The sequence below is a fragment of the Nansenia antarctica genome (assembly GCF_963989245.1).
Source record: "Nansenia antarctica genome assembly, chromosome: 4".
NCBI lineage: Eukaryota > Metazoa > Chordata > Actinopteri > Argentiniformes > Microstomatidae > Nansenia > Nansenia antarctica.
This window is the reverse complement of record NC_137689.1, coordinates 28,289,596-28,313,791: the sequence shown is the minus strand read 5'-3', so window position 1 is coordinate 28,313,791 and position 24,196 is coordinate 28,289,596. Positions and strand designations below refer to the sequence as shown.

At 44.6% G+C, this 24,196-nt stretch overlaps 2 protein-coding genes across 2 annotated transcripts; both read right to left on the bottom strand.

Annotated features, from left to right (window-relative positions):
- Positions 1-535: 535 nt before the first annotated feature.
- Positions 536-11,010, bottom strand: LOC308154944 (ras-related protein Rab-4B-like). Its single transcript, XM_080528167.1, has 8 exons — positions 10,879-11,010; positions 10,452-10,532; positions 9,943-10,057; positions 9,692-9,754; positions 9,338-9,492; positions 5,543-5,638; positions 1,608-1,774; positions 536-1,065 (listed from the first exon to the last, which is right to left on the bottom strand). The coding sequence occupies exons 1-7, from the start codon at positions 10,892-10,894 to the stop codon at positions 1,656-1,658; spliced, it is 645 nt and encodes a 214-aa protein (XP_080384293.1). The 5' UTR covers positions 10,895-11,010; the 3' UTR covers positions 536-1,065; positions 1,608-1,655.
- Positions 11,011-14,197: 3,187 nt separating this feature from the next.
- Positions 14,198-18,623, bottom strand: rtn2b (reticulon 2b; the record flags this gene model as incomplete). Its single annotated transcript, XM_080529316.1, has 6 exons — positions 14,198-14,260; positions 15,923-15,988; positions 16,237-16,375; positions 16,905-17,115; positions 18,037-18,047; positions 18,553-18,623. The coding sequence occupies 6 exons, from the start codon at positions 18,621-18,623 to the stop codon at positions 14,198-14,200; spliced, it is 561 nt and encodes a 186-aa protein (XP_080385442.1).
- Between the last annotated feature and the right edge of the window lie 5,573 nt (positions 18,624-24,196).

The window sequence follows — 24,196 nt, the reverse complement described above, 5'->3', positions numbered from 1 at the left end:
TAATTTATTCATTCAAGGTCACAGGCTTTGCAATGAGGGGCAGTTCTTCAGTTCAACAATGACATCTAGCACACGCACACGACGCATTTTATAGATACAGTTCACAGGTAACATCATAGTCAAGATATATGCATCTAGTAAAACGATACACAAAAACAACTTTAAAAACAGTTATTCACATTTGTGCTTTACATCACGTAAACACACCGATACCATTCAACCACAGGAGTGCATATCTAAATGATGAATCGTATACTTCCAGTTAGCATAGATTTATATGGCCTATAGTACCCTTCATGATCACTGCACAGCACCTCCCACAGAGGAGATGGAACATTGGCTTGACCTCAACGTGACGTTAGTGATCAGTCACCTCCACCGCTGAGCAGACCGACACTGACTCACACACACACATCTATATAGAACACATTGCATCTTCAGCTTATGGTAATTCAGTCATAGCAATGTAACAACTTTCACAAATTCTCTCACAAACACACGCGCACACACGCGCACACACACACACACACACACACACACACACACACACACACACACACACACACACACACACACACGCTGTATTACCATCAGAACTTGAACAGTGGGAGGTGTGTGTGAGATCTGCTTGCTAACACTGAAGACATCCAAACAAACTTCTGATGTGTGTGTGTGTGTGTGTGTGTGTGTGTGTGTGTGAGTGTATGTGAGTGTGTGTGTCTCTGTGTGTGTGTGTGTGTGTGTGTGCGCGCGTGTCTGTCTCTGTATGTGAGTGTGTGTGTGTGTGTGTCCATGGGCTCCGATGGGTCAGGAGGAGCCTCTGCTGATGTCCTGTGTTCCCAGGTGAGGCAGAGGAGGGAGAGTGAAGAGGATGTTTGGAGGAGAGAGAGAGTCCGTTCATGACCGGCCCCAGACACTGAGCCCCCCACCACAGCTCCTGGTCAAGACAAGCTCACCCAGCACCCACAGTTCCACACTGTTTGTCAGGGGTTCAAAGTTCAAGGGTAGGTGTCCTTCAGAGGCCTGCGTGTGCAGGGACAGGGAAGAGAGCTGCACACCAAGGCCCTGGACCAGGCCGGAGAGGAGAGGAGAGGAGAGGAGGGGAGGGGAGAGGAGAGGAGAGGAGAGGAGAGGAGAGGAGAGGAGAAACAATAAGTTTGAGTTTAGGGGAAAAATCAAAATCAATGAAACATCACATTCAAGCACTTTTCAAGGACTTTCAAGACTCAATTCCCTCAAATTCAAGGACCCAACACGGCATAGTTTGAGACAGATCTAGATGAGAATTTATATAATAGGAACTATCCGCTCACAGACAACAATTAAAAAGAGAGGCTTGAATGTGTGAACTCTAGATGGTCTCTTGCCTTCTCTACCACAGCACAGCAAAACAATATATTGTGAAATATGTGTAAAGTTACTGTGTTAAGTTAAGCAATACAGAGACTTATCTACTATAATTACGTAAAAAAAAAAAAAAAAAGAGAGAGAGAGAGGGGAAACCTTTTTTTTTTTTTTTTTTTTTTTTTTTTTACTCAATGTGTTTTTTAGACATTACAGTTTTCTTCTTGTAACCAGGGTTACACTCAATGCTAGGATGACCTCACCTGGAGACTGTGGTAGCGTGTGTCTTCCAGCTGGGCGGGCGCGGGGCTTTAACAGTTGCACTGTTCTCTGGCCTGCGCTGACCCGCTCTGCGGCGACTGGCGGAGCTGCCTCACCGTGGTGTCTCCGTACTGGATTCCCGAGCCCATCCGCTCCGGGTCCAGCTCCCCTGCAGCACAGGACGCACACACACACACACACACACACACACACACACACAGGACACACACACACACACAGGACACACACACACAGGACACACACACACACACACACACAGGACACACACACAGGGCACATACACACAGGACACACACACACACAGGACAGGACACACAGGACACACACACACACAGGACACACACACACACACACACAGGACAGGACACACACACACAGGACACACACACACACAGGACAGGACACACACACAGGACACACACACACAGGACAGGACACACAGAACACACACACACACACACAGGACAGGACACACAGGACACACACACACACACACACAGGACACACACGCACGTCAACACTGGACAACCTTCAGAAGGGCTTTCTGTTTTTTAAATTATTATTATTTTATTAAACTTTATTTATTTTTTCTGAGTGGGGCAGTCCCACTCATATTTTTCATTTTATTGGACAGTTACAGTGAAGATAGGTTAAAATCTCCAAAACGGCTTCCTTCATCAGCAGAGCGGACTGCTAAGGCTAGTTACCAATTACGAGTGTGGCTAAATTAAAGTAACAAAAAAAGTAAAAAGTGCGCTCCCAGTTACCGTTCGGGGCCAATAAGCTGGAAAGGTAACATTATGTCCCAAAGGGGACAAATGAAAAAGACAAATGTGAAAAAGACAAACGTGAAAAAGATCTGCTGCTGGGATAACCGAATTGCAACAATAAAACGCATGGACAATCTTTAACCACTTTTCCATGATTTTTCTGACACGATTTCTAGAAGGCTTAGAAAAAAAGTATTTAGGTGGGCCGACCTAAGCCTTTTCAATGCAGGAAAAACTCAGACATCACCACGTGTAGGTTGCAGCGTTCCGTCTGTGTGTGGTGTTACCTGACTCTATCTAGGTGAGGACAGTGTTACCTGACTCGATCTAGGTGAGGATGGTGTTACCTGACTCTATCTAGGTGAGGATGGTGTTACCTGACTCGATCTAGGTGAGGATGGTGTTACCTGACTCGATCTAGGTGAGGACAGTGTTACCTGACTCTATCTTGGTGAGGATGGTGTTACCTGACTCTATCTAGGTGAGGATGGTGTTACCTGACTCTATCTAGGTGAGGACAGTGTTACCTGACTCTATCTAGGTGAGGAAGGTGTTACCTGACTCTATCTAGGTGAGGATGGTGTTACCTGACTCTATCTAGGTGAGGATGGTGTTACCTGACTCGATCTAGGTGAGGATGGTGTTACCTGACTCTATCTAGGTGAGGATGGTGTTACCTGACTCTATCTTGGTGAGGATGGTGTTACCTGACTAGGGGTGGGACGATTAGAAAATGTCATGTCACGATTATCGTGGGCAAAATAATCGCGATCCACGATATTATCGCGAGAATTTAAAAAATAAATAAAATATATATTTATTTTTTAAATGCCAATAAAACACACTGTAATCACTTTAACTTAGATTTTGTTGTATTTTTAGGACATTTTAAGTCAGTAATTCAAATTCAGATTCTAGTGGCACATATCTCTGGCCATAATCCGGGTCCTTAATGTGGTATGAGGTCAAAATCCTAAGTATGACAAAAATGGCTCAAATAGCCCTAGCCCTCTAAGGGTTAAGAAAGAGCAATTCCTTTTCGGCCAATCAGCACCTTTCATTAACGTACCCAAGGAAGTTTAAAGAACGCACTCCCAGTGTTGCCAACTTCCAGAGCCCCTTGGCGACTTAATTAGTCAAAAGCGACCAGCGACAAATCTAACTTCCTTTTCTGGTCATTTGGGGAATTATTGTAAAGCATCTAACATATCCCGTATTCCACGGTTCACGTTACAACCGAGCTCAGGAGAGACGAGTAGGGATACAGTCTATGGCGAGCGAGGGTTGCTGTCTCCTCTCTCCCTCAACACTCACTCCCGCGGCCAGTCTGATAGCAGCCGCGGGGAGCGTACCGTTGTGCGCGCGGCTCATGTGAGGAATTGCAATTATATTACAGTAACAGTCGCTAACTTGACTGCAAAAGTAATGTAGACTAGGCTGAAAAATAGCGCCAGACATTTGTTAAACACAGTTTATTCATAACATACGATTATGACGATTATTCAAATAATACAAATTCTCCACGATTAAGTTCGATTAATAAGTTTGATTAATCGCGGGTGTTTTTATATTTTATTAACGATAAAAACGATAATCGTCCCATCCCTATACCTGACTCTATCTAGGTGAGGACAGTGTTACCTGACTCTATCTAGGTGAGGACGGTGTTACCTGACTCTATCTAGGTGAGGATGGTGTTACCTGACTCTATCTAGGTGAGGATGGTGCAGTGTTACCTGACTCTATCTAGGTGAGGATGGTGCAGTGTTACCTGACTCTATCTAGGTGAGGACAGTGTTACCTGACTCTATCTAGGTGAGGACAGTGTTACCTGACTCTATCTAGGTGAGGACAGTGTTACCTGACTCTATCTTGGTGAGGATGGTGTTACCTGACTCTATCTAGGTGAGGATGGTGCAGTGTTACCTGACTCTATCTAGGTGAGGACAGTGTTACCTGACTCTATCTTGGTGAGGATGGTGCAGTGTTACCTGACTCTATCTAGGTGAGGATGGTGCAGTGTTACCTGACTCTATCTAGGTGAGGACAGTGTTACCTGACTCTATCTAGGTGAGGACAGTGTTACCTGACTCTATCTAGGTGAGGACAGTGTTACCTGACTCTATCTAGGTGAGGATGGTGCAGTGTTACCTGACTCTATCTAGGTGAGGATGGTGTTACCTGACTCTATCTAGGTGAGGACAGTGTTACCTGACTCTATCTAGGTGAGGATGGTGTTACCTGACTCTATCTAGGTGAGGACGGTGTTACCTGACTCTATCTAGGTGAGGACAGTGTTACCTGACTCTATCTAGGTGAGGACAGTGTTACCTGACTCTATCTAGGTGAGGATGGTGTTACCTGACTCTATCTAGGTGAGGACAGTGTTACCTGACTCTATCTAGGTGAGGACAGTGTTACCTGACTCTTTCTAGGTGAGGACAGTGTTACCTGACTCTATCTTGGTGAGGATGGTGCAGTGTTACCTGACTCTATCTAGGTGAGGACAGTGTTACCTGACTCTATCTAGGTGAGGATGGTGTTACCTGACTCTATCTAGGTGAGGATGGTGTTACCTGACTCTATCTAGGTGAGGACAGTGTTACCTGACTCTATCTTGGTGAGGACAGTGTTACCTGACTCTATCTAGGTGAGGACAGTGTTACCTGACTCTTTCTAGGTGAGGACAGTGTTACCTGACTCTATCTTGGTGAGGATGGTGCAGTGTTACCTGACTCTATCTTGGTGAGGATGGTGCAGTGTTACCTGACTCTATCTAGGTGAGGACAGTGTTACCTGACTCTATCTAGGTGAGGACAGTGTTACCTGACTCTATCTTGGTGAGGACAGTGTTACCTGACTCTATCTTGGTGAGGATGGTGCAGTGTTACCTGACTCTATCTTGGTGAGGATGGTGCAGTGTTACCTGACTCTATCTTGGTGAGGACAGTGTTACCTGACTCTATCTTGGTGAGGATGGTGCAGTGTTACCTGACTCTATCTAGGTGAGGACAGTGTTACCTGACTCTATCTTGGTGAGGATGGTGCAGTGTTACCTGACTCTATCTAGGTGAGGACAGTGTTACCTGACTCTATCTTGGTGAGGACAGTGTTACCTGACTCTATCTAGGTGAGGACAGTGTTACCTGACTCTATCTTGGTGAGGATGGTGCGGGCACACTTCAGGAAGGCCTCCTCCACGTTCTCTCCAGTGAGGGCACTCGTCTCCAGGAACATCAGCTCTGTTTGGTGAACAACACAGAGGAACAACACTAGTATAAACAGGGTTCCTACAAGTTTCAACAAGTCAAACAGACCTTTTTTAGACCTCTTTGGGTACCGTAGCCGTATTAATAAAGATTAGAACAATTATGATAACCATCTTATTATCTTAGTTTAATGTCATTTCAATGCATTATAGACATTTTCTTTACAATAAGCATTAACAAAAAAAAACACTATTATGCCGCTATGAGTACACCGACCAACGCGACGCAGACTGACCAACGCAGAACTATAAATTGGGACTAGTGTCATACCCAAGGTACCCTAGTGTCATCCCCAAGGTACTACTAGTGTCATCCCCAAGGTACCCTAGTGTCATCCCCAAGGTACTACTAGTGTCATCCCCAAGGTACTCTAGTGTCATACCTAGGGGTGTAACGGATCACCTAATTCACGGATCGGATCGTGTCACGGTTGTTGAGTCACGGATCGGATCATTTTTCGGATCAACACAAACATTTTTGTTTTTATAAAAACTGCTTTTTCCTTGAATTCTGTAAAAACACCACTTTTACTATGTGACAAAAACCAACAACATTCAAGATGTCAAAACTGGTCATATATATATATATATATATATATATACATATATATACATATATATACATATATATACATATATATATATAATATATATAACATATTCTACACTCAAACATTACATAATTATACTGAAATACACTCAATTTAAATGATAGGAGAGAGGGAGGAGGCGCCTGGTTGCAGCAGTGAATCACTGGGCTCTTTAAAGCAGATGAATACACATGTTTTATGCCACTTTTAACTAAATAATAAAGTGAACCCTTATTTTGAACATGGTATGAAAAAAATGCCAACATTATCAGAAGTTGTCGAGCTACCTTTTTCGTGCCTCCCGTCATAGTTGACAGAGAAGCCAAAGTGCTCCCATACATGGGATTTAAATGACGAGGGAGGCATTTCGAGTTCTTCTCCCCCGAACAACGTAACATGATACACTTGGGCCGCATTCGTAAATTCGCTTTGAGAGCGCCGGAGCGCACACTGGGTCCGACGTCATAAAGGGACCAAGTAATTTGATTGGACAAGAGGCGTTCCTTGAACGCTGATCAGATTCCAGAGCGGATTTACGAACGCAAAAAAATTTGATCCGCGGTACACACGCGTTCCGAACCGTGGAGGGCGATCCGAACGGATCACGGAATTTCCGTGATCCGTTACACCCCTAGTCATACCCAAGGTACTCTAGTGTCATACCCAAGGTACTGTAGTGTCATCCCCAAGGTACTACTACAGTGTTTCCCCTAGGTTTGCTGCCTTGGGGGGGTGGCATGGACCGTGGCATGGACCCCCCCCCCCCCAGGTGTTAAGACCCTGCCTCATACCAGCGTCATGTCCAGGGGTGTACTTGTACATTAAGCCGCCTCACGCTACGGAAACAGGAGATAGGCTCCTGCCCTATGGGCCATTAGGCTCCAGAACCATCGGTTCTCAAGGCTACTTACTTATGTGGTCTTGACTACCTGTCCACTTTCTCACCTGGTTCTTGCTCTCTCTCTCTCTGGTGAGCCGACACCATCCTGCTCTCTCTCCTTCTCTCCCTCCCTATCCTCCTCTCTCCCTTTTGCTGTCAACCAAAAGGTAAACAAAACAGCCAGAGTATTTAAAATCTAATAAGAGGCATAAATTGATCCATATCAATTTATAACATAATTATAATTGAATATTGGATTGCTGTGGGCAATCCAGTCAGATAATGTCATTTTGACTTTACTCTCTCACCTGAATAAAATGCGTACCGGTATGTCCAACTATACAAAACTGACATTTCCAATGCTTCAATCAACTGTCTATGTACTGTAAATATGCCATTATGGTATTACCATGAAGCCCAACTCTAGCAGAATAAGAAAGATAGTATATCTACTCAGGCACGCGGGAAGGTATTTTGACTGGGGGTGCTGAGGTGCTGTCTATATACGCTACAGGGAAAAAAATAGCCAGGGAAAAAATTATAACGATTTCTCTCCCTCCCTCTCGCTGATTGCTCGTTCGCTCACACGCACACAGTGGCATAACGACGGGCCCCAATGCACGGGCAATAAATAGTTAAGCACGCACGCATGCACCCACACACTACAAAGACGTAACGTTAAATATTTTACCAACAATGTGTTGGAATTTACAGTAATTTCCACTCAGCTCACAGTGTCCCACAATGTCCACAAACATGATGTTGACCATTATTACAGACAGCACTCCATGTCGATTGTTATTGCATCTTAACGGAAGCCCTTCGCTGCCGAAGAATCGGATGGATCTGAATATCAGTTCTAATACGTTTCTGGCCGTCTGTTGCTCTTTCTCAACAACGTCCGACAGTAGAGCATTAATGGGAGTGTTGTTAAGCGAAGCATGCAATCTCACCGATTCTGAATGTATGTCAGACATCTCGTGTTGGCTAAACTTACAAAAGCCTCCTACTGTAAATGCACTTGTCTTTCTGTCGTGGTGCCTTAACCCCTTCTCTATATAGCTTTACTGCAAGAGAAGCAAAGAACAGGGTCTCTTTCAGTGACATAATGCAACCATTTCCACCTGGTAAACCAGCTTTTTAAAAATGAAATGAAACTCGAATGTCTCTGTTCCAATTTTCCTCCCAGGAAAACGTATGTCTGGTCGACACGGCTCGTCAAACGGGGGTGGGGGTGGGGGTGTCAAGACTCGGATGTCAAGTCCCTAGCAAGATATGACCATGTGATCACTAACATTAAAACTAACAAACACATTTGTACATTTATTACAAAAAACACATTTATTTTTATTCCCAAAAGCAACAATAGTTATTATATTGTTTTAAATTATTGTTTGAATAATATTTTTATTTTTAAAATTCAGGCAGGAGGAGCTCCTTCTGCTTGCCGCTAGGGGGTGCTGCAGCACCCTCAGCACCCCCCTTCCCGCGTCCCTGTATCTACTTTAAGTAAAATAATAAAGTGCATCCAGTTAGCTCTTTAGCTGGCAAGTGTGCAGGGAGACTAGCTCATCTCATCACCTCTGAGCTAGCTAGCTTGCTAGTTCTTTGACACTATGGAACACTTTCAGACACTTTCTAGTCACGATAATAACTACCAATTTTAACCAACTTTCTCTGTCAGAACACTCAGTAATTATATTTGCTAACGTTTGAACTTGCTTACTTTCAATCTGCAGACATCACAGCCGGCAAAAACTCTCGCGTCTCGCGCGCACACTTCTTGTAATACAAAATCTTGTATTATTCTCCAGCACTGGCACAGCGCGAAGTGTGGAGATAGGTCTGGCTATGCGAGACTACGGCGGACTAACGTTACCAACGAGCCTATGGGCTTGCCACTCGCCAGATTCGGGTTGGGTGCGTTTAAAAAACGCAGATATTTTAGCCTGCTTGTCAGATGTTTGGTGTCTACGTCCGTAATAATTCCTCTTTCTTGGGGGGGCGGGTGGTTCCGTTGGGAGGGCGGCCCGCCCCCCCAAGGCAATGGTAGGGGAAACACTGTACTAGTGTCATACCCAAGGTACTGTAGTGTCATCCCCAAGGTCCTCTAGTGTCATACCCAAGGTACTCTAGTGTCATCCCCAAGGTACTACTAGTGTCATCCCGTTATGTGATCACATGACATGGTGCGTTACGTTACCGTTTTCCTGAGCGAAGCGAGACGCCTCCAGGAAGGTGACCTCCCGGTCGGCCTCCAGATCCTTCTTGTTCCCACAGAGGATGATGACGATGTTTGGACTGGCCAACGTCCGCGCGTCTGTCAGCCAGTTGGTCAAGGCGTTGTACGTTTCCCGACTTGGGTACAGACAGACAGACAGACAGACAGACAGACAGAGGAGGAGGAGTATATACATTAGGGCTGTAGACAGCAGGTCACCATATTACTGTCAATCGAAAGGGGGGAACGGTTTGTTGGACTCACTCCAAACCTTTAGGGTGCAGGGTCAAAAGGACCCGTTACCACCCACGTGTGTGATTCAAGTCAGGATCTTACCTTGTGATGTCATAAACCAGTAGTGCCCCTGCTGCCCCTCTGTAATAACTGCGTGTGACTGATCTGAGAACAGCGAAAAACAACATGTCCTACATCGCAAAATAATAATAATAATAATAATAATAATAATAATAATGTAGGCTAATACATAAACCATTCCTCATTATCTAATGATTATTGAATGTTCCTAAATTGTGTCATAGTGCCGTGTCTCAATGAACTTCATGTCAGTATGACATTCAACACTGTACCGGAATCGTTCTTGTCCAGCCGTGTCCCAGATCTGCAGTTTGACCGTCTTGCCAGCGACCATCACCACCCGGGAGCCAAACTCCACCCCGATGGTGTGGCTGGAGTCCTGCTTGACTACAGGAGAGAGGGAGGAAGGGAGGGACCGCATGACGCCATGATATGTTACACACTTCCTGTTCCACCTGCTAGAAATGAGCCTCCCTCTTGAGTGTCATGATGGATGACCATGCTAATGCACTGTAACCTTTTGGATTGTGTTGGGTGGTCCCAAATAGAGTATAGCAATGTTCATAAGATCAGGGCTCTCAAGTCTCACGCATTGGGCGTGAGACACACGCATTTCAACCCGTTCACACGCTCACACGCCACACCTTGTCTCACGCCCAATGCGTGAGACTTGAGAGCCCTGTAAGATCTTAAAAGATCAGAGCAGAGTAATAGTGACACTGAGTGATATAGACTGCTAACTGTGAAAACAGACTAGAGGATGTTTGGGGTGTTTTCTTACACTTGCTCTCTATAAACTGGTGGAGAAGACAGGATTTCCCTGAGCCCGCACTTCCAATCACCAGGAATTTAAAAAGGAAATCTGAGAAAGAGAGAGAGAGTCAGGTTAGATAAGATAGAACTCGCAAAATGCTTGGCAAGAAAAAAAACACAAACACAACAGTCAACAACACTGTTGTCGTTAGCGAATAGTTGAAAACAAGATGACATAGAACCTTACAGTACACGGGTACAGTGGTTATATTGCAGGCGATTGGAAGGCCTACATATGATCTACTTAGCTATCAATCTAGCTGGCTTACAAAATAGATCGTTGACAGACTGACAACAACTTGTCGGTGACACACACAGGTAGCCAACGAGCTGGCTAGCTACACAAGCTATAGCTGGCTTGTCGAGGCAGAGATAGCTGGTTTGTTTTGGCTTACCATACGTTTCTGTCATTTCCTTTGACGGCTTCGAGCTCTTCAGGTATTGATACGTGAATGCCTTATTATGGGCTTATCAAAAATGGAAACTATATGTACTAAAATGGCACAAATCCCATTTAATCATACAGATTCATCCACATCTCGTTTACCGTTCAAGATAGACGCACGGAGCTTGACCGAACGTGATGACGATGGTCGTGACGTTGAACGCAGAGCTAAGACAGAGCTGTCTCCTCTGGGCCTGGTGGACCATTTGACAAATCCATCCTTTCTCCCCCCCCCCCCCCCCCCCCCCCCTGCCTCGTAAAAACATCTGATCTGAGATGACTATATGTCAAAGCAATGCAATGAAAAGGTTGCATGGACAAACTCAAGTTAGCTCAAGTTAGATCAGTGAGTACTTAACGGAAGGGAGGAAGAGAGGGCGTGTTGAGGGCCCTGTGACAGACTGATAGGTGAGAGCTAGCTCTACATCTTCACTGATACCAACATGAATTCAGTTATTATGGAGATGCAGCAGGACATACTGTATGTGTGTGTGTGTGTGTGTGTGTGTGTGTGTGTGTGTGTGTGTGTGTGTGTGTGTGTGTGTATGTGTGTGTGTGTATGTGTGTGTGTGTGTGTGTGTGTGTGTGTGTGTGTGTGTATGTGTGTGTGTGTGTGTGTGTGTGTGTGTGTGTATTGCACATCTAAGCCCTTTGACAGCGTACTGTAATGTTAAAAAATGATTACATGGTATTAGCCCTTTAGAAATGCTCAAACATTTATTCAAGTTAGAACGGTTTAAACAAAGATTCAAGAAAAGACATTGAAGTTTAAAACAGTTTTGAGTAAGCAGCTATCATTGAATTAGCACCCGTCTGCACACTTTCAGTATAGTCTACTACTCCCAGAGTCAATTATAGGGCATGTTGTCAGATATGTATCTTGTACAGTGAATGCAAGTGTTCTGTGGTGTAAAAAGCTGCCCCGTGATGAGATGAGTCTTTTGGATTTGACTGAATGCCCTCAAATCCAAATAGCGTCTGCTTTGCATACATCTAAATTATGTACCAAGACCAAAAGCTTGATATGAAATCCTGCTCCCATAAACAGCCACCACAGTAGTGTATACAAACACTTAGAACCTCCTAAAGAACCACATAGCATGACCCGGTCCTTGTATCCCCATCCCAGAGTTGCCCAGGTCCTGATCACAGGAGGGCTGGTAAGACGTTTGAGTGACCCCCCCCCCCTCTTTTCCTATAGCTCCCTCTCTCTCATCACTTTGACTTCAGCTTGGTTTTGGGGGCAGGTGCCGGGGCTGGGGCGGGGGCAGGCGCAGGGGCAGCCGGTTCCGCTGCAGAGGTGAGCTTACTATACAAGCTTTTCAACCTGTAATGACAAAAATACCAGAGGAATCATCCAGTTTCACACACTCAATCAAGAGATATTTGTGGTCAGCATAGTTGTTGATAGGTTGTTATATATATATATATATATATAGTTGTTATTTTGATCCAAATGTGACAGGGTTTGGTGAAAAAGTCCGCAAGTAGTGCATTTTTTTTTTTTTTTTTTTTTACAGATTATGAAAGTGCAGATTGTAAGCTTTCAAATGATGTGTCATACATTGACAATAGTTGAAGAAGATATGCTTATGTGAATGTTGGTACTCCTCAAACGGAGAATTGAAGAAAATCGCACTGGTAGCTAACTAGCAGCTAAAAAGAAAACATCGCTATGTAGTGTAGTGTTTGTTTGTTTGTTTTGCACAAGCCATGTATCATGTATTTAGATCCTACCTACAGGACAGAAGCTACTATGTCTCCATTGGCAACTTTGTATCTGACCAAATTAAAATGACATGTGGGGTTCCCCAAGGGTCAATCCTTGGCCCCCTTCTATTCAATCTCTACATGCTTCCATTGGGACACATCATAAAAAAGAACAAAATTGCCTACCACAACTATGCGGATGACACTCAAATCTACATAGCCCTCTCACCGAACGACTATAGTCCCATTGACAATCTCTGTAATTGCATTGAGCAAATAAACGCCTGGATGACACAAAACTTCCTCCAACTAAACAAGGACAAAACAGAGATAATTGTATTCGGTGCACCTGACAAAAGATCGAAAGTCAGTGCAAAACTTGATTCTCTCTTTCTTCACACTAAAAAACAGGTCAGAAATCTTGGTGTAATTCTAGACTCCGATCTAAACTTCAACAGCCACATAAACTCGATAACTAAATCAGCCTACTATCACCTGAAAAACATAACAAGAATGAGAGGTTTCATGTCCAAGCAAGACCTTGAAAAACTCATCCATGCATTTGTTTCGAGTAGACTTGATTATTGTAATGGTCTACTAACAGGCCTATCTAAAGGAGCTGTTCGTAAATTGCAGCTCATCCAAAACTCTGCTGCTAGGGTCCTAACAAAAACAAAGAAATTTGAACATATTACACCAATCCTGAGATCCCTGCACTGGCTACCAGTCTCTCAGAGAATTGAATTCAAAATCCTCCTAATTACATACAAATCACAAAATGGTCTTGGACCAAAATACATATCAGATCTCCTCCCACCCTATATTCCCGCAAGGTCCCTAAGGTCAGCTGAGACAAATCAGCTAATAATTCCAAGAGTAAAAACAAAACACGGTGCAGCAGCTTTCAGTCACGCTGCTGCATGCTCCTGGAACAAACTCCCTGAAGAAATCAAACAGGCCCAAACCCTTAAAATATTTAAATCTAAGCTAAAAACCTTCATGTTTTGCACCAGTTATGATTAAACACAAACACTTCTATCAATGTATTCTTTCCATTAACTATTGTCTTTTTAAATGTTTTATCTATTTACTTCTTATATTTGCTTTTATTCATTGTAATTTTTATTTTCTTATGCTCCTCTTGCTGTAATTTTAAATAATGTATGTACCGGTAAAGCACTTTGAATTGCCCATGAAATGTGCTATACAAATAAACTTGCCTTGCCTTGCCTTGCCTTGCCACTAACCCAGTAGCCTACAAAGCAGGACGGCAGATGATACAGTGAATCCAGTAAGTATTTAGTAATCCTAAAACTGTTGTTTGTTATATTGAGTGGGTTCTTCAACACTTAAACTTTAGTAAAACAGAAACAGAAATTTTGTAAAACAGAAAACAGTTTGTTTGTTTGTTTTTTAAGAGGCTTTTTGGTCATTTGCACGACTTGAGAATTGCCGAGATGCAGACCTTTTCACCAGACCGTGTCACAAATTATTATAGAACAGAATATGAAATGTCTAAAACAATAACTGAATAAAACAATGTTCTTCTAATGCTGTGCTTACATGTTTCTGATTCTCCTGTGGAAAGCCTTGGTCGTTCTAACAAGCTTCTTCATCTTCCCCTGTCACACAACACAAGTGCACACAGTCTTCTCATGGCTGAAACTTTGACGTTAAAGTATTTCACATAAATAGAATCACTGTTCATTTCCTCTGATTAGAGACCCCTCTGAGAGTCCCAGAGAGTAAGTCCTTAGAGGGACGAAACCCACGAGGAGGAAGAGCTCACTGCCTACCTGCTGCTGTTTGTAAAACACAGGAAGAGAGAATAGACATATCACCCCTGCAAAAGAGACAGAGAAGGAAGTAAGACATAATCAGAAAGTATTATTAATCGTACTAACATTTTACATAATAGAGTATATGAATGAAAGAATTGAGCATGTGGGGGAATAATCAGATGTAGTGTATGAGAAGAGTGTGTGTAGTCTGGGCCACCAGGTAGCGTGAGGAGATGGGTAGACAGGTGTGGCGTCAGCTCGGTCACTTCTTAGAAGAGATGGATGGCCTTCTCAGCTCCTTCCCTGATGACTGCACACCGTTTGACCTTACTCTAACCCTAGGAAATTGTTCTCCTCATTTTCCACACTTGCATACCATGTCTCTTGGCTCAGTAATTTCCTCACATGGGTTCTCCTACCACAGCTATGCAGATGACACTCAGCTCTTCCTGTCTTTCCCCCCCTCTGACCTACATGCGGCAACACGTGTCTCTGCATGTCTTGCTGACATCTCCGCATGGATGTCAGCCCATGACCTCAAGCTCAACCCATGACCTCAAGCTCAACTTAAGACTGAGCTACTCTTCCTCCCAGAGAAAGCCTGCCCTCTCCAAGACTTCTCCATCACAGTTGAGAACTCTACTGTAACCTCCTCCCAGACAGCCAAGAACCTTGGAGTGATCCTTGACAACCACTTATCCTGTGCAGCGAACATCGCAGCAACGGCACGCTCCTGCAGATTCTTCCTTTACAACATCAGAAGGATACGACCATTCCTCACCAGAGAAGCAGCTCAACTCTTTGTCCAGTCACTGGTTATCTCCCACCTTGACTACTGCAACGCACTCCTAGCCGCGCTCCCCCCTCCGCCTTCAGACCTTATCCAGAATGTTGCCGCCCGTCTGGTGTTCTCCCCAAATACTCTTGTTACCCCCCTCCTTCGCACCCTTCATTGGCTCCTAGTAGCAGCTCGCATCAGATTCAAGACCCTGGTGTTCACCCTAACCCTCAAAAGGAACGGCCTCTGCCTACCTGAAAGCAATAGTCACCCCCCAAACATCAGCCTATTCACTCCGCTCCTCCACCTCTGCTGGCCGTCTGGCCCCATCGCCTCTATGCCGATGTGGCAGTCACGCTGCCCGGTCACATCTCTTCACTATACTGGCTCCCCGCTGGTGGAGTGAGCTTCCTGCTGCTGTCAGAACTGCAGAGTCACTCCCCATCTTCCACCGGAGACTGAAGACCTCCATCTCTTCAGGCTACACCATAACTGTCCCTCCTGAGACATCTACTACCCCCTGTACTATTTTTCCTGTGTAATAATCATTTAAAAAGCATGATGACTGCCAATGGCCTCTGGCCTGAGCATAGATGACTTTTTCCTGCCATGACTGGTGGATAGATGATTCACTTACTTAGTCAAATGTATTCGTTGTAAGTTGCTTTGGAAAATGCCAAAAATTTAAATATAAACAGGCGTGGATCAGCAAGGGTCTTACCAACTATGACCAGGGTCAGTCCGTTCACCAGCAGGCCCACGTAGGTCAACAGGTACAGCAGCACAGCAAACTGGCAACCAGAGAAACAAACCATTAGACTTTCTTTGTTTATACCAGCAGTGATAGTTTTAGCTATAAACCAATATTTTTGTTTAGTTCTTGTGTGACAATACATCTTTGCTTTTCAAGACTGATTGAAAGATTCAAGATTCAAGCCTGCCCTACATTATTTAGGCTAGTGTGGGTATGCAACTTTGACCTTCTTCTTCCTACATTCTCATGAACACTAACATTCTGTAGGTTCCAGTGGTCTCAGACCTTGATGGAGTCCACCACACTGCCAATCAAGAGCAGATGTTTGATCTCTGTGACAGCGAAGGCTATCAGCAGCACCAACTCCTCCACCAGTACCACTGTCTGCTCATCTGTCAGAGAGCTGTCTTCAGCCAGGTGAGACCTGAAACACACACACACACACACACACACACACACACACACACACACACACACACACACACACACACAGTGACATCAACAGACATGTTTCTGGAAGTGCACAAAAGTAAAGACCCATATGATTTAATATACTGTATCTAGGCTTGAGTAATATGATCTATGTCTATATATATACAGTATATACAGTATATATATATATAAAGTAAACTAGAGCGTGATGAATACATCTCACCGTAGTTGTAGTCATAGCCATAGCCATAGTCATAGTCATAGTCGTAGTCGTAGTCGTAGTCGTAGTCGTAGTCGTAGTCGTAGTCGTAGTCGTAGTCGTAGTCATAGTCATAGTACATTTTATTTAAACACGCACCAAACTACACCAGTTTAGGGCGCCCTGGGCGCGGACTCGAAACAACAGAGAAAAAAAACATGATGGAATATGGTAACCCAGCAAGACGGGTAAGGACAACAAAATAAACATGGAGGACATCCACCGCAGACAGTGATGTGGTCTGTTCTGTACTTTTACTCACTGGAAGGGGTGCAGGGTGTCGGGGTTCCAGCGTAGCCACTCTAGGAGCTTGTAGTAGAGGCGGAGGGGGAAGGTGAGACACATGAGGCCCAGGCAGAGGTAAGACAGGACGGTGATGGCGCTGAGCTGGAACAGGCTGGCCAGGCCCACCACCAGCCCAGTGAACACCACCCCAGTCTGGCCCACACTCCTCCAGTAGACCAGATCCACTACTGCAAAGAGAGAGGGGACAGAAAAATTAAAAAAGGAAGGTATCAGTTGTGGAAGGGAGATAAGTAATTGTGGATGTGATTTGCCATGTGTGTGTCTCTGTGTAGTTTGTGTGTGTGTGTGTGTGTGTGTGTGTGTGTGTGTGTGTGTGTGTGTGTGTGTGTGTGTGTGTGTGTGTAAGAGAGATGAGTCTGTATCAGATGTCATGTGTGTTCCTATTCAACAGGGTTGTAATGATCTTCAGGTGATAGTTGTGCAGTTGTGGTCAAACAGGTGGAATATTCACAACATGTCTTGTAATTCAGTAACTACACTACACTATAGAAAAAAGCTTTCCAAAATGGTTAAAAGCTTTCCAAAATGGTTATTTGTCTATCCCTTTGAAGAACCCTTCTGGGTTCCATTTTAGAACATTCCGTGGAAAGGGTTCTACATGGAACGCAAAAGGGTTCTCTCACAGGGTCAGCCAAAGTCTGTTAATGGTTCTAGGTAGCACCTTACAGTGTAGAAGGAGTTACAGTACATCCTTTGGCATTGATGTCATTGCATCAGCACCACTCTTGGCATACAGTACCCAATGTAATTATGTACTGTATGCCAACAGTGGTGCTGATGCAATGTAGTAACACAATTACTTTATCTTACTGTATGTCCTACTTTGTGTAGTACTACCACTTAGGGCCTTCATGGAAGACCTGATGGTCATTACAAGAGAGAAGCTGATTGGATGAGCCCGAATGAGCTTCAAGCCAACAAAGGTCCCTAGTGGTGTTAAAAAAAAGCCAGTGAAGAGCCTTGGCAAAGTGTTCAACAGCAGCCTGAAGGACTCAACATCAATCCAGTTCACTTGTCTGGAGCTAGAGAATGATTGACTTGCCTGGCATGGATGTACCAGGAAGTGACCCAACTGAGGAATCTCTTACTGTACCCACACCTTCAGGGAATGAGAGACACATGCTGGTTCAGGAGGAGATGAGAGCAACTGAGGACGAGGAGAGGTCTGGCAGAGCAGTGGGAAGGAGAAAACAAGTCTGGACGAGGTGGGACGAGCAGGCAGTGGAAAGGAAAGTCTTGTGGACTGACCTCTGACAGGCAGAACCACACCACATCCCCAAGTCCCTGAGTCAGACAGTATATGATGACATACCTCTGTTCCGAGGAGCAAGTCGAACAGCGAGGGGCACTCGAAAAATGGTAAATGGACTGCACTTATATAGCGCCATTTTTGCTGCTCCAAAGCTGTTCCAAAGCGCTTTACAACGGCCTCTCATTCACCCATTCACACACCAATGGCGGTAAGCTGCCATGCAAGGCGCTGGCCCGCTCACTGGGAGCAATTTTGGGGTTCAGTGTCTTGCCCAAGGAAACTTCGACATGTGGCCAGCCGGATCTCGAACCGTTGATCTGCCAACCTTGTGATCATTAGACGGCGACTCTACCTCCTGCGCCACAGCCGCTCCGGAAAAAGAGGAATAGACTGTTGGAAGCAGGACCGGAAGGCAAGTTCCATGCTCGGCAATCCCCCTACAAGGCTTACAGCGCCCTGGGCGTCACTGGAGAAGGAGAGCTATCAGGAGAGAAGAACCATCCCCTCCAAGCTGGTCATCAAACTCAGTGACCTTGGCATCAGCACCACCCTCTGCAACTGGACCCTGGACTTCCTGACCAACAGATCTCAGGTGTTAGGTTAGACAACCACCACCCTGACCCTGAACACTGGTGTCCCACAGGGCTGTGCCCTGAGCCCTCTCCTCTACTCCCTCTTCACCCACAACTGCGTGCCTGTGCATGGCTCTAGCACCATCATCAAGTTTGCAGACGACACCACGGTGGTAGGCCTGATCAGTAACAATGATGAGTCGGCCTGATCAGGCCTACCACCGTGGTGGAGAGAGAGAGAGGTCCAGCACCTGGTGGTGTGGTCTGCCAACAACAACCTGGCCCTCAACACCTAGAAGACCACGGACCTCATTGTGGACTACAGGAAAGCTAGGGGCTGCAGACACCCCCCCACCTACATCAATGGGATGAAGGTGGAACGTGTCTCCAAATTCAAGTTCCTGTTCCGCATCTCCAAGGACGTCAATGACCCTGGTCAAAAAGGCACAGCAGCGTCTATACTTCCTGACGAGACTGTAGAGAGCCCATCTATCTCTTAAGATCCTGGTCAACTTGGTCGTTTAGGGGGCGCTTAGGTGGCGTAGTGGATTAAGTGCTGACCATGTACCGCAGGGATCCCGGTTCGATTCCAGCCGCGGACATATCCTGCATGTCATCCCTTCTCTCTCTCTCACCCATACTTCCTGTCATAATCTCTACTGTGTCTGTCATTAAAAGGACAAATATGAGTGGGACTGCCCCACTCAGAAAAAAAAAACTTGGCCGTTTAGCTGACACTTTAATCCAAAGCGATTTACATTGCAGTGAATGCAGTATGTATATGATACCAGCAACCTAAGCATTGCTAGTGCCATGCTCTACCAACTGAGCCACAGAGAACCATTTCACCATCGAGAGCATTCTGACAAACTGCGTCTCAGTGTGGTACAGCAGCTGCTCTGTTTACTCCCAGTATCAGTGTACCCTCCCCCCATACCTCTAATGGCTGCACACTCAGGACTTTAATTTAGCTTGTTGCACTATTGCTTGTTTACATGTACCATATTAATTATATTGGTCTCTAATTACACATATTATATATACAGTATATATACATATATGTAACATACCTCAAGACCTATTGCCCTTGTTCTACTGTACATAGGCAAGGCAAGGCAAGTTTATTTGTATAGCACATTTCATACAACAGGGGCAATTCAAAGTGTTTTACATACATTATAAAAAATACAGCAAGAGGAGCATAGTAAGAAAATAAAAATTACAATGAATAAAAGCAAATATAAGAAGTAAATAGATAAAACATTCAATAAGACTTGATGGATAAAAGACATTGATAGAAGTGTTTGTGTTTAATCATAACTGCTGCAAAACAACAGATTTAAACATTTTTAGGGGTTTGGGCCTGTTTGATTTCTTCAGGGAGTTTGTTCCAGGAGCATGCAGCAGCGTGACTGAAAGCTGCTGCACCGTGTTTTGTTTTTACTCTTGGAATTATTAGCTGATTAGTCTCAGCTGACCTTAGGGGCCTTGCGGGAATATAGGGTGGAAGGAGATCTGATATATTTTGGTCCAAGACCATTTTGTGATTTGTATGCAACTAGGAGAATTCAATTATCTGAGAGACTGGTAGCCAGTGTAGGGATGTCAGGATTGGTGTAATGTGTTCAAACTTTTTCGTTTTTACCCTAGCAGCGGCGTTTTGGATGAGCTGCAGCTTACGAACAGCTCCTTTAGATAGGCCTGTTAGTAGACCATTACAATAATCAAGTCTATTGATGTGAATTGCCATGTATATTCACTTATTATATTCATTTATTTATACTCATTGTAATACCTTAACACCATGCATTGTCTACAATATCATGTCTTTTGCACTAGGCCACTATTTGCACTGATACAAAACTACATTTTGTTGTCTCAGTACTTGTACTCTGTGCAGTGACAATAAAGTTAAATCTAATCTAATCAGTGACACCATCAAGGCAGCTGAAAAGCATCAAGATGGCTCTGGATCAACACAGGAGATCAATGGGGATCAACGCAGAGCCACTGGGACACAAGCGGAGGTCTAATCCTGGTGAGGGTGTCTGATTCTGTAAGACTCAAAACACCCAATGACCTCAGGTTACATCAGGTTACATCATATGATGTGTTTGAGAGCATTACGGTTTGCTAGCATATCAGCCCAATAGAGCTCTCAGGTCTTCTGCTAGCATATCAGCCCAATAGAGCTCTCAGGTCTTCTGCTAGCATATCAGCCCAATAGAGCTCTCAGGTCTTCTGCTAGCATATCAGCGTATATCTCAGGTCTTCTGCTAGCATATCAGCCCAATAGAGCTCTCAGGTCTTCTGACGCTGTTTTTCTCTGTGTACCACATGTACAAAAGAAGAGATTTGGTGAGGCTGCATTCTCATTTTATGCACCCAGATTGTGGAATGCACTGCCAGTTTACATTAGGGATGCAACCTCAGCAAATATGTTCAAGTCAAGACTAAAAACCCATATTTTAAATATTGCCTTTAAATGACTAGATAATTAAATTATGATTATATAATGATTGAAGCTTAGTTTATTGCAATGGTTAAGGCATTCTACAAGAATTGCAAGGTGGCAGTACTGCATGGCAGCAGGAAGTCTCAGTGGTTTGAGGTAAAGTCAGGTGTGAAGCAAGGCTGCGTGATGTCAGGCTTTTTGTTCCTACTAGTTGTAGACTGGATAATGAGGAGAACACTGAGTGGAGGAAAGACAAGGATCAGGTGGCAAATGATGAACATGTTAGAAGATCTAGATTATGCAGATGATATAGTATTGTTAGCAGAATCATGGAGTCATGCACAACAAAAGCTTGACCGTCTGAATGAATATGGTCTACAAACAGGGCTAAGGATCAATGCAAACAAAACGGAATCGATGAGGATGAACGCCAAGAAAAGCACAGCCTTCACAGTGTATGAGAAAGATCTCAAGGACGTCAACACCTTCCCATATCTCGGTGCAACAATGACAACGTCAGGTGGTGCTTCTGAAGACATGAAGATTCGTATAGGAAAAGCAAGGAACGCCTACCATCGTTTAAATAAGTTGTGGAACAGCAGTCAGTATCGGAGGAAGACCAAGATAAAAATCTTTCAGTCAAATGTAATCTCAGTGTTGTTATATGGTTGTGAGACATGGAAGATGACAGCGGCTGACGAACAGTGCCTAGACACATTTGTCCACAAATGCCTAAGAAGGATGCTGAGAACATTCTGGCCTACACGGGTGTCAAACGAAGAAGTGAGAAAACTTGCTGGTATAGAGATGGTAAGCACGCAGATCAGAAAGAGAAGATGGAAGTACATCGGCCACGTGTTGAGGAAAAGCCCGGATGACCATCAACGCATAGCCCTCAGATGGACCCCTGATGGACGAAGAAAAAGGGGACGCCCCAAAGAAACCTGGAGAAGAACCGTCGAGAGGGAGCGTGACATGCTGGATCTAAGATCCTGGGAGGCGGCGGCTGCTGTGGCGAGGGACAGAGACCGGTGGCGTAAACTCGTTGGAGGCCCTACTCTTCACACCCGAGGAAAAAGGACCTAAGTCAAGTAAGTCAATGATTGAAGCACTTTGAGCTGCAACGTTTGCAGGAAAAGCACTATACAAATAAAAGTGATTATTATTATTATTATTATTATTATTATTAGTAGTAGTAGTAGTAGTAGTAGTATTATCAAGAGGGGTATTCACCCAGTCAGAGTCATTGATTCACACATGCACATACACAGTGCTTACACATACACAATGACACAAGCCAAAACATTGCAGTACAAATGGATTCGGTGAGTAATCCCCACTACTACCTAGTTAGTGTAGAGTAGTGGAGGATGACTCACTGAATCCATTGCATTGCAATATTTCCGCTGGACTAGCGAGTCAGTGTGTCATTGATGTTCAACAAGGTTGAAACTTATTTACATTTTCCAGAATAAAAGTCTGAACATTTTGATTGGATGCTGACTTGTTCCCGCTTTCCCCAGCTGCTGTCACATATGCAATCATGTATGTGTGTGTACCTGTAGTCTACGTGATACGCAGGACTACACCGTATACCCACTAGGAAAGGCCAAGGATTTCCGTATACCCACTTAAAAATGTGTGAGGATACGTAACGGCGTTTTGTGACAGAACTTTCACTTTCATTCATAAAATTCACCCCGTCTGTGTTACGAAGCACTTGCATTTTGGACCATTGGGACTGACTATAGCGTCATATACCATCAAAGGGGGGAGATGCGACGTTATGCCAAAATGCAGCACTATCATGCACAGATCAGCCTTATAACATGTAATGTAGATATATATATATAACGTTAGACAGGGAGCGCAGATTTATTTTTATGCCGAAATGAACGATATGAGGCTGGGAGGGAAAAATCACAGTATACCCACTAGAAAAAACTACACTACACCACTGCCACCCACCCACTCACAAACACACACATACACACACACACACACACACACACACACAAACAGACACTCACATCCATAGGAGTGTATGGCTAGAGTCTTGTTAGAGCTGTCTCCAGTCCTGTCTGCAACAGCTGAAGTTTTAAATGAGCTCACTTACATTCGGAGAGGTCATTATCTGATTAAAGCTTGCATCCAGGAATCTGACACAAACATTCTCTCTAGTTCCTACATACCTGTAACCTTTCACCCTAAACACACAACAGCTGTACTGATGATGATTCACCAACATGGCCAACACAGATTAAATCTCATAGGACTCATCAATTTCTCCGAAGCCGGTTTAGAGAGAAAGAGCATTGGCAGAGCAATATTGTCCGCGGTTTGGTTTTTGTTGTACGTCTACCACCGACTCCAACTCTCTATGTTTACCTTTATAATAATAATAAGAAGAAGAAGAATAATATTAACAATCACTTTTATTTGTATAGAGCTTTTCCTGCAAACTAGACACTAGTTTGACCCCATCACGCTACCGATCCTCCAATCCCTATCCTCCATTTCCACCTGCCCAGGAGATCCGTTCAGATGGGCATGGCCGCAACACCATAAGACCCCCCCTCCCCCACTCCAACCCCCCCCCCCCCCCCCCCCCCCCTACCTACAGACTCCACAGCCAACCGGACAGCCCCACCCTTACCACAGCCTCAGCGGTGGTTAACTCTACCTGAGGTAAGGTCACGCACCATGACTCTCTTACCTTTGGTGGCCATGTCAGCAGCTGCTCCCTCTGCTAACCGGCCCTCTCTCTCTCTTCTCTGCTGCTTGCCTCTCCCCTGGAACCCCCTGCCCTCTTACTGCCGGTCCTCTTCTGAGCTCCTGAGCTTATTTTTGGCCTCCCCAGCCCCGTCAGCAGTCCACTGCCTGGCCTGCACGGCTGGCCTAATTTTATCTTGCCAATTGGATACCCCCGTCTTTGAGGGCACTCACACACTCACACACTCACATGCACA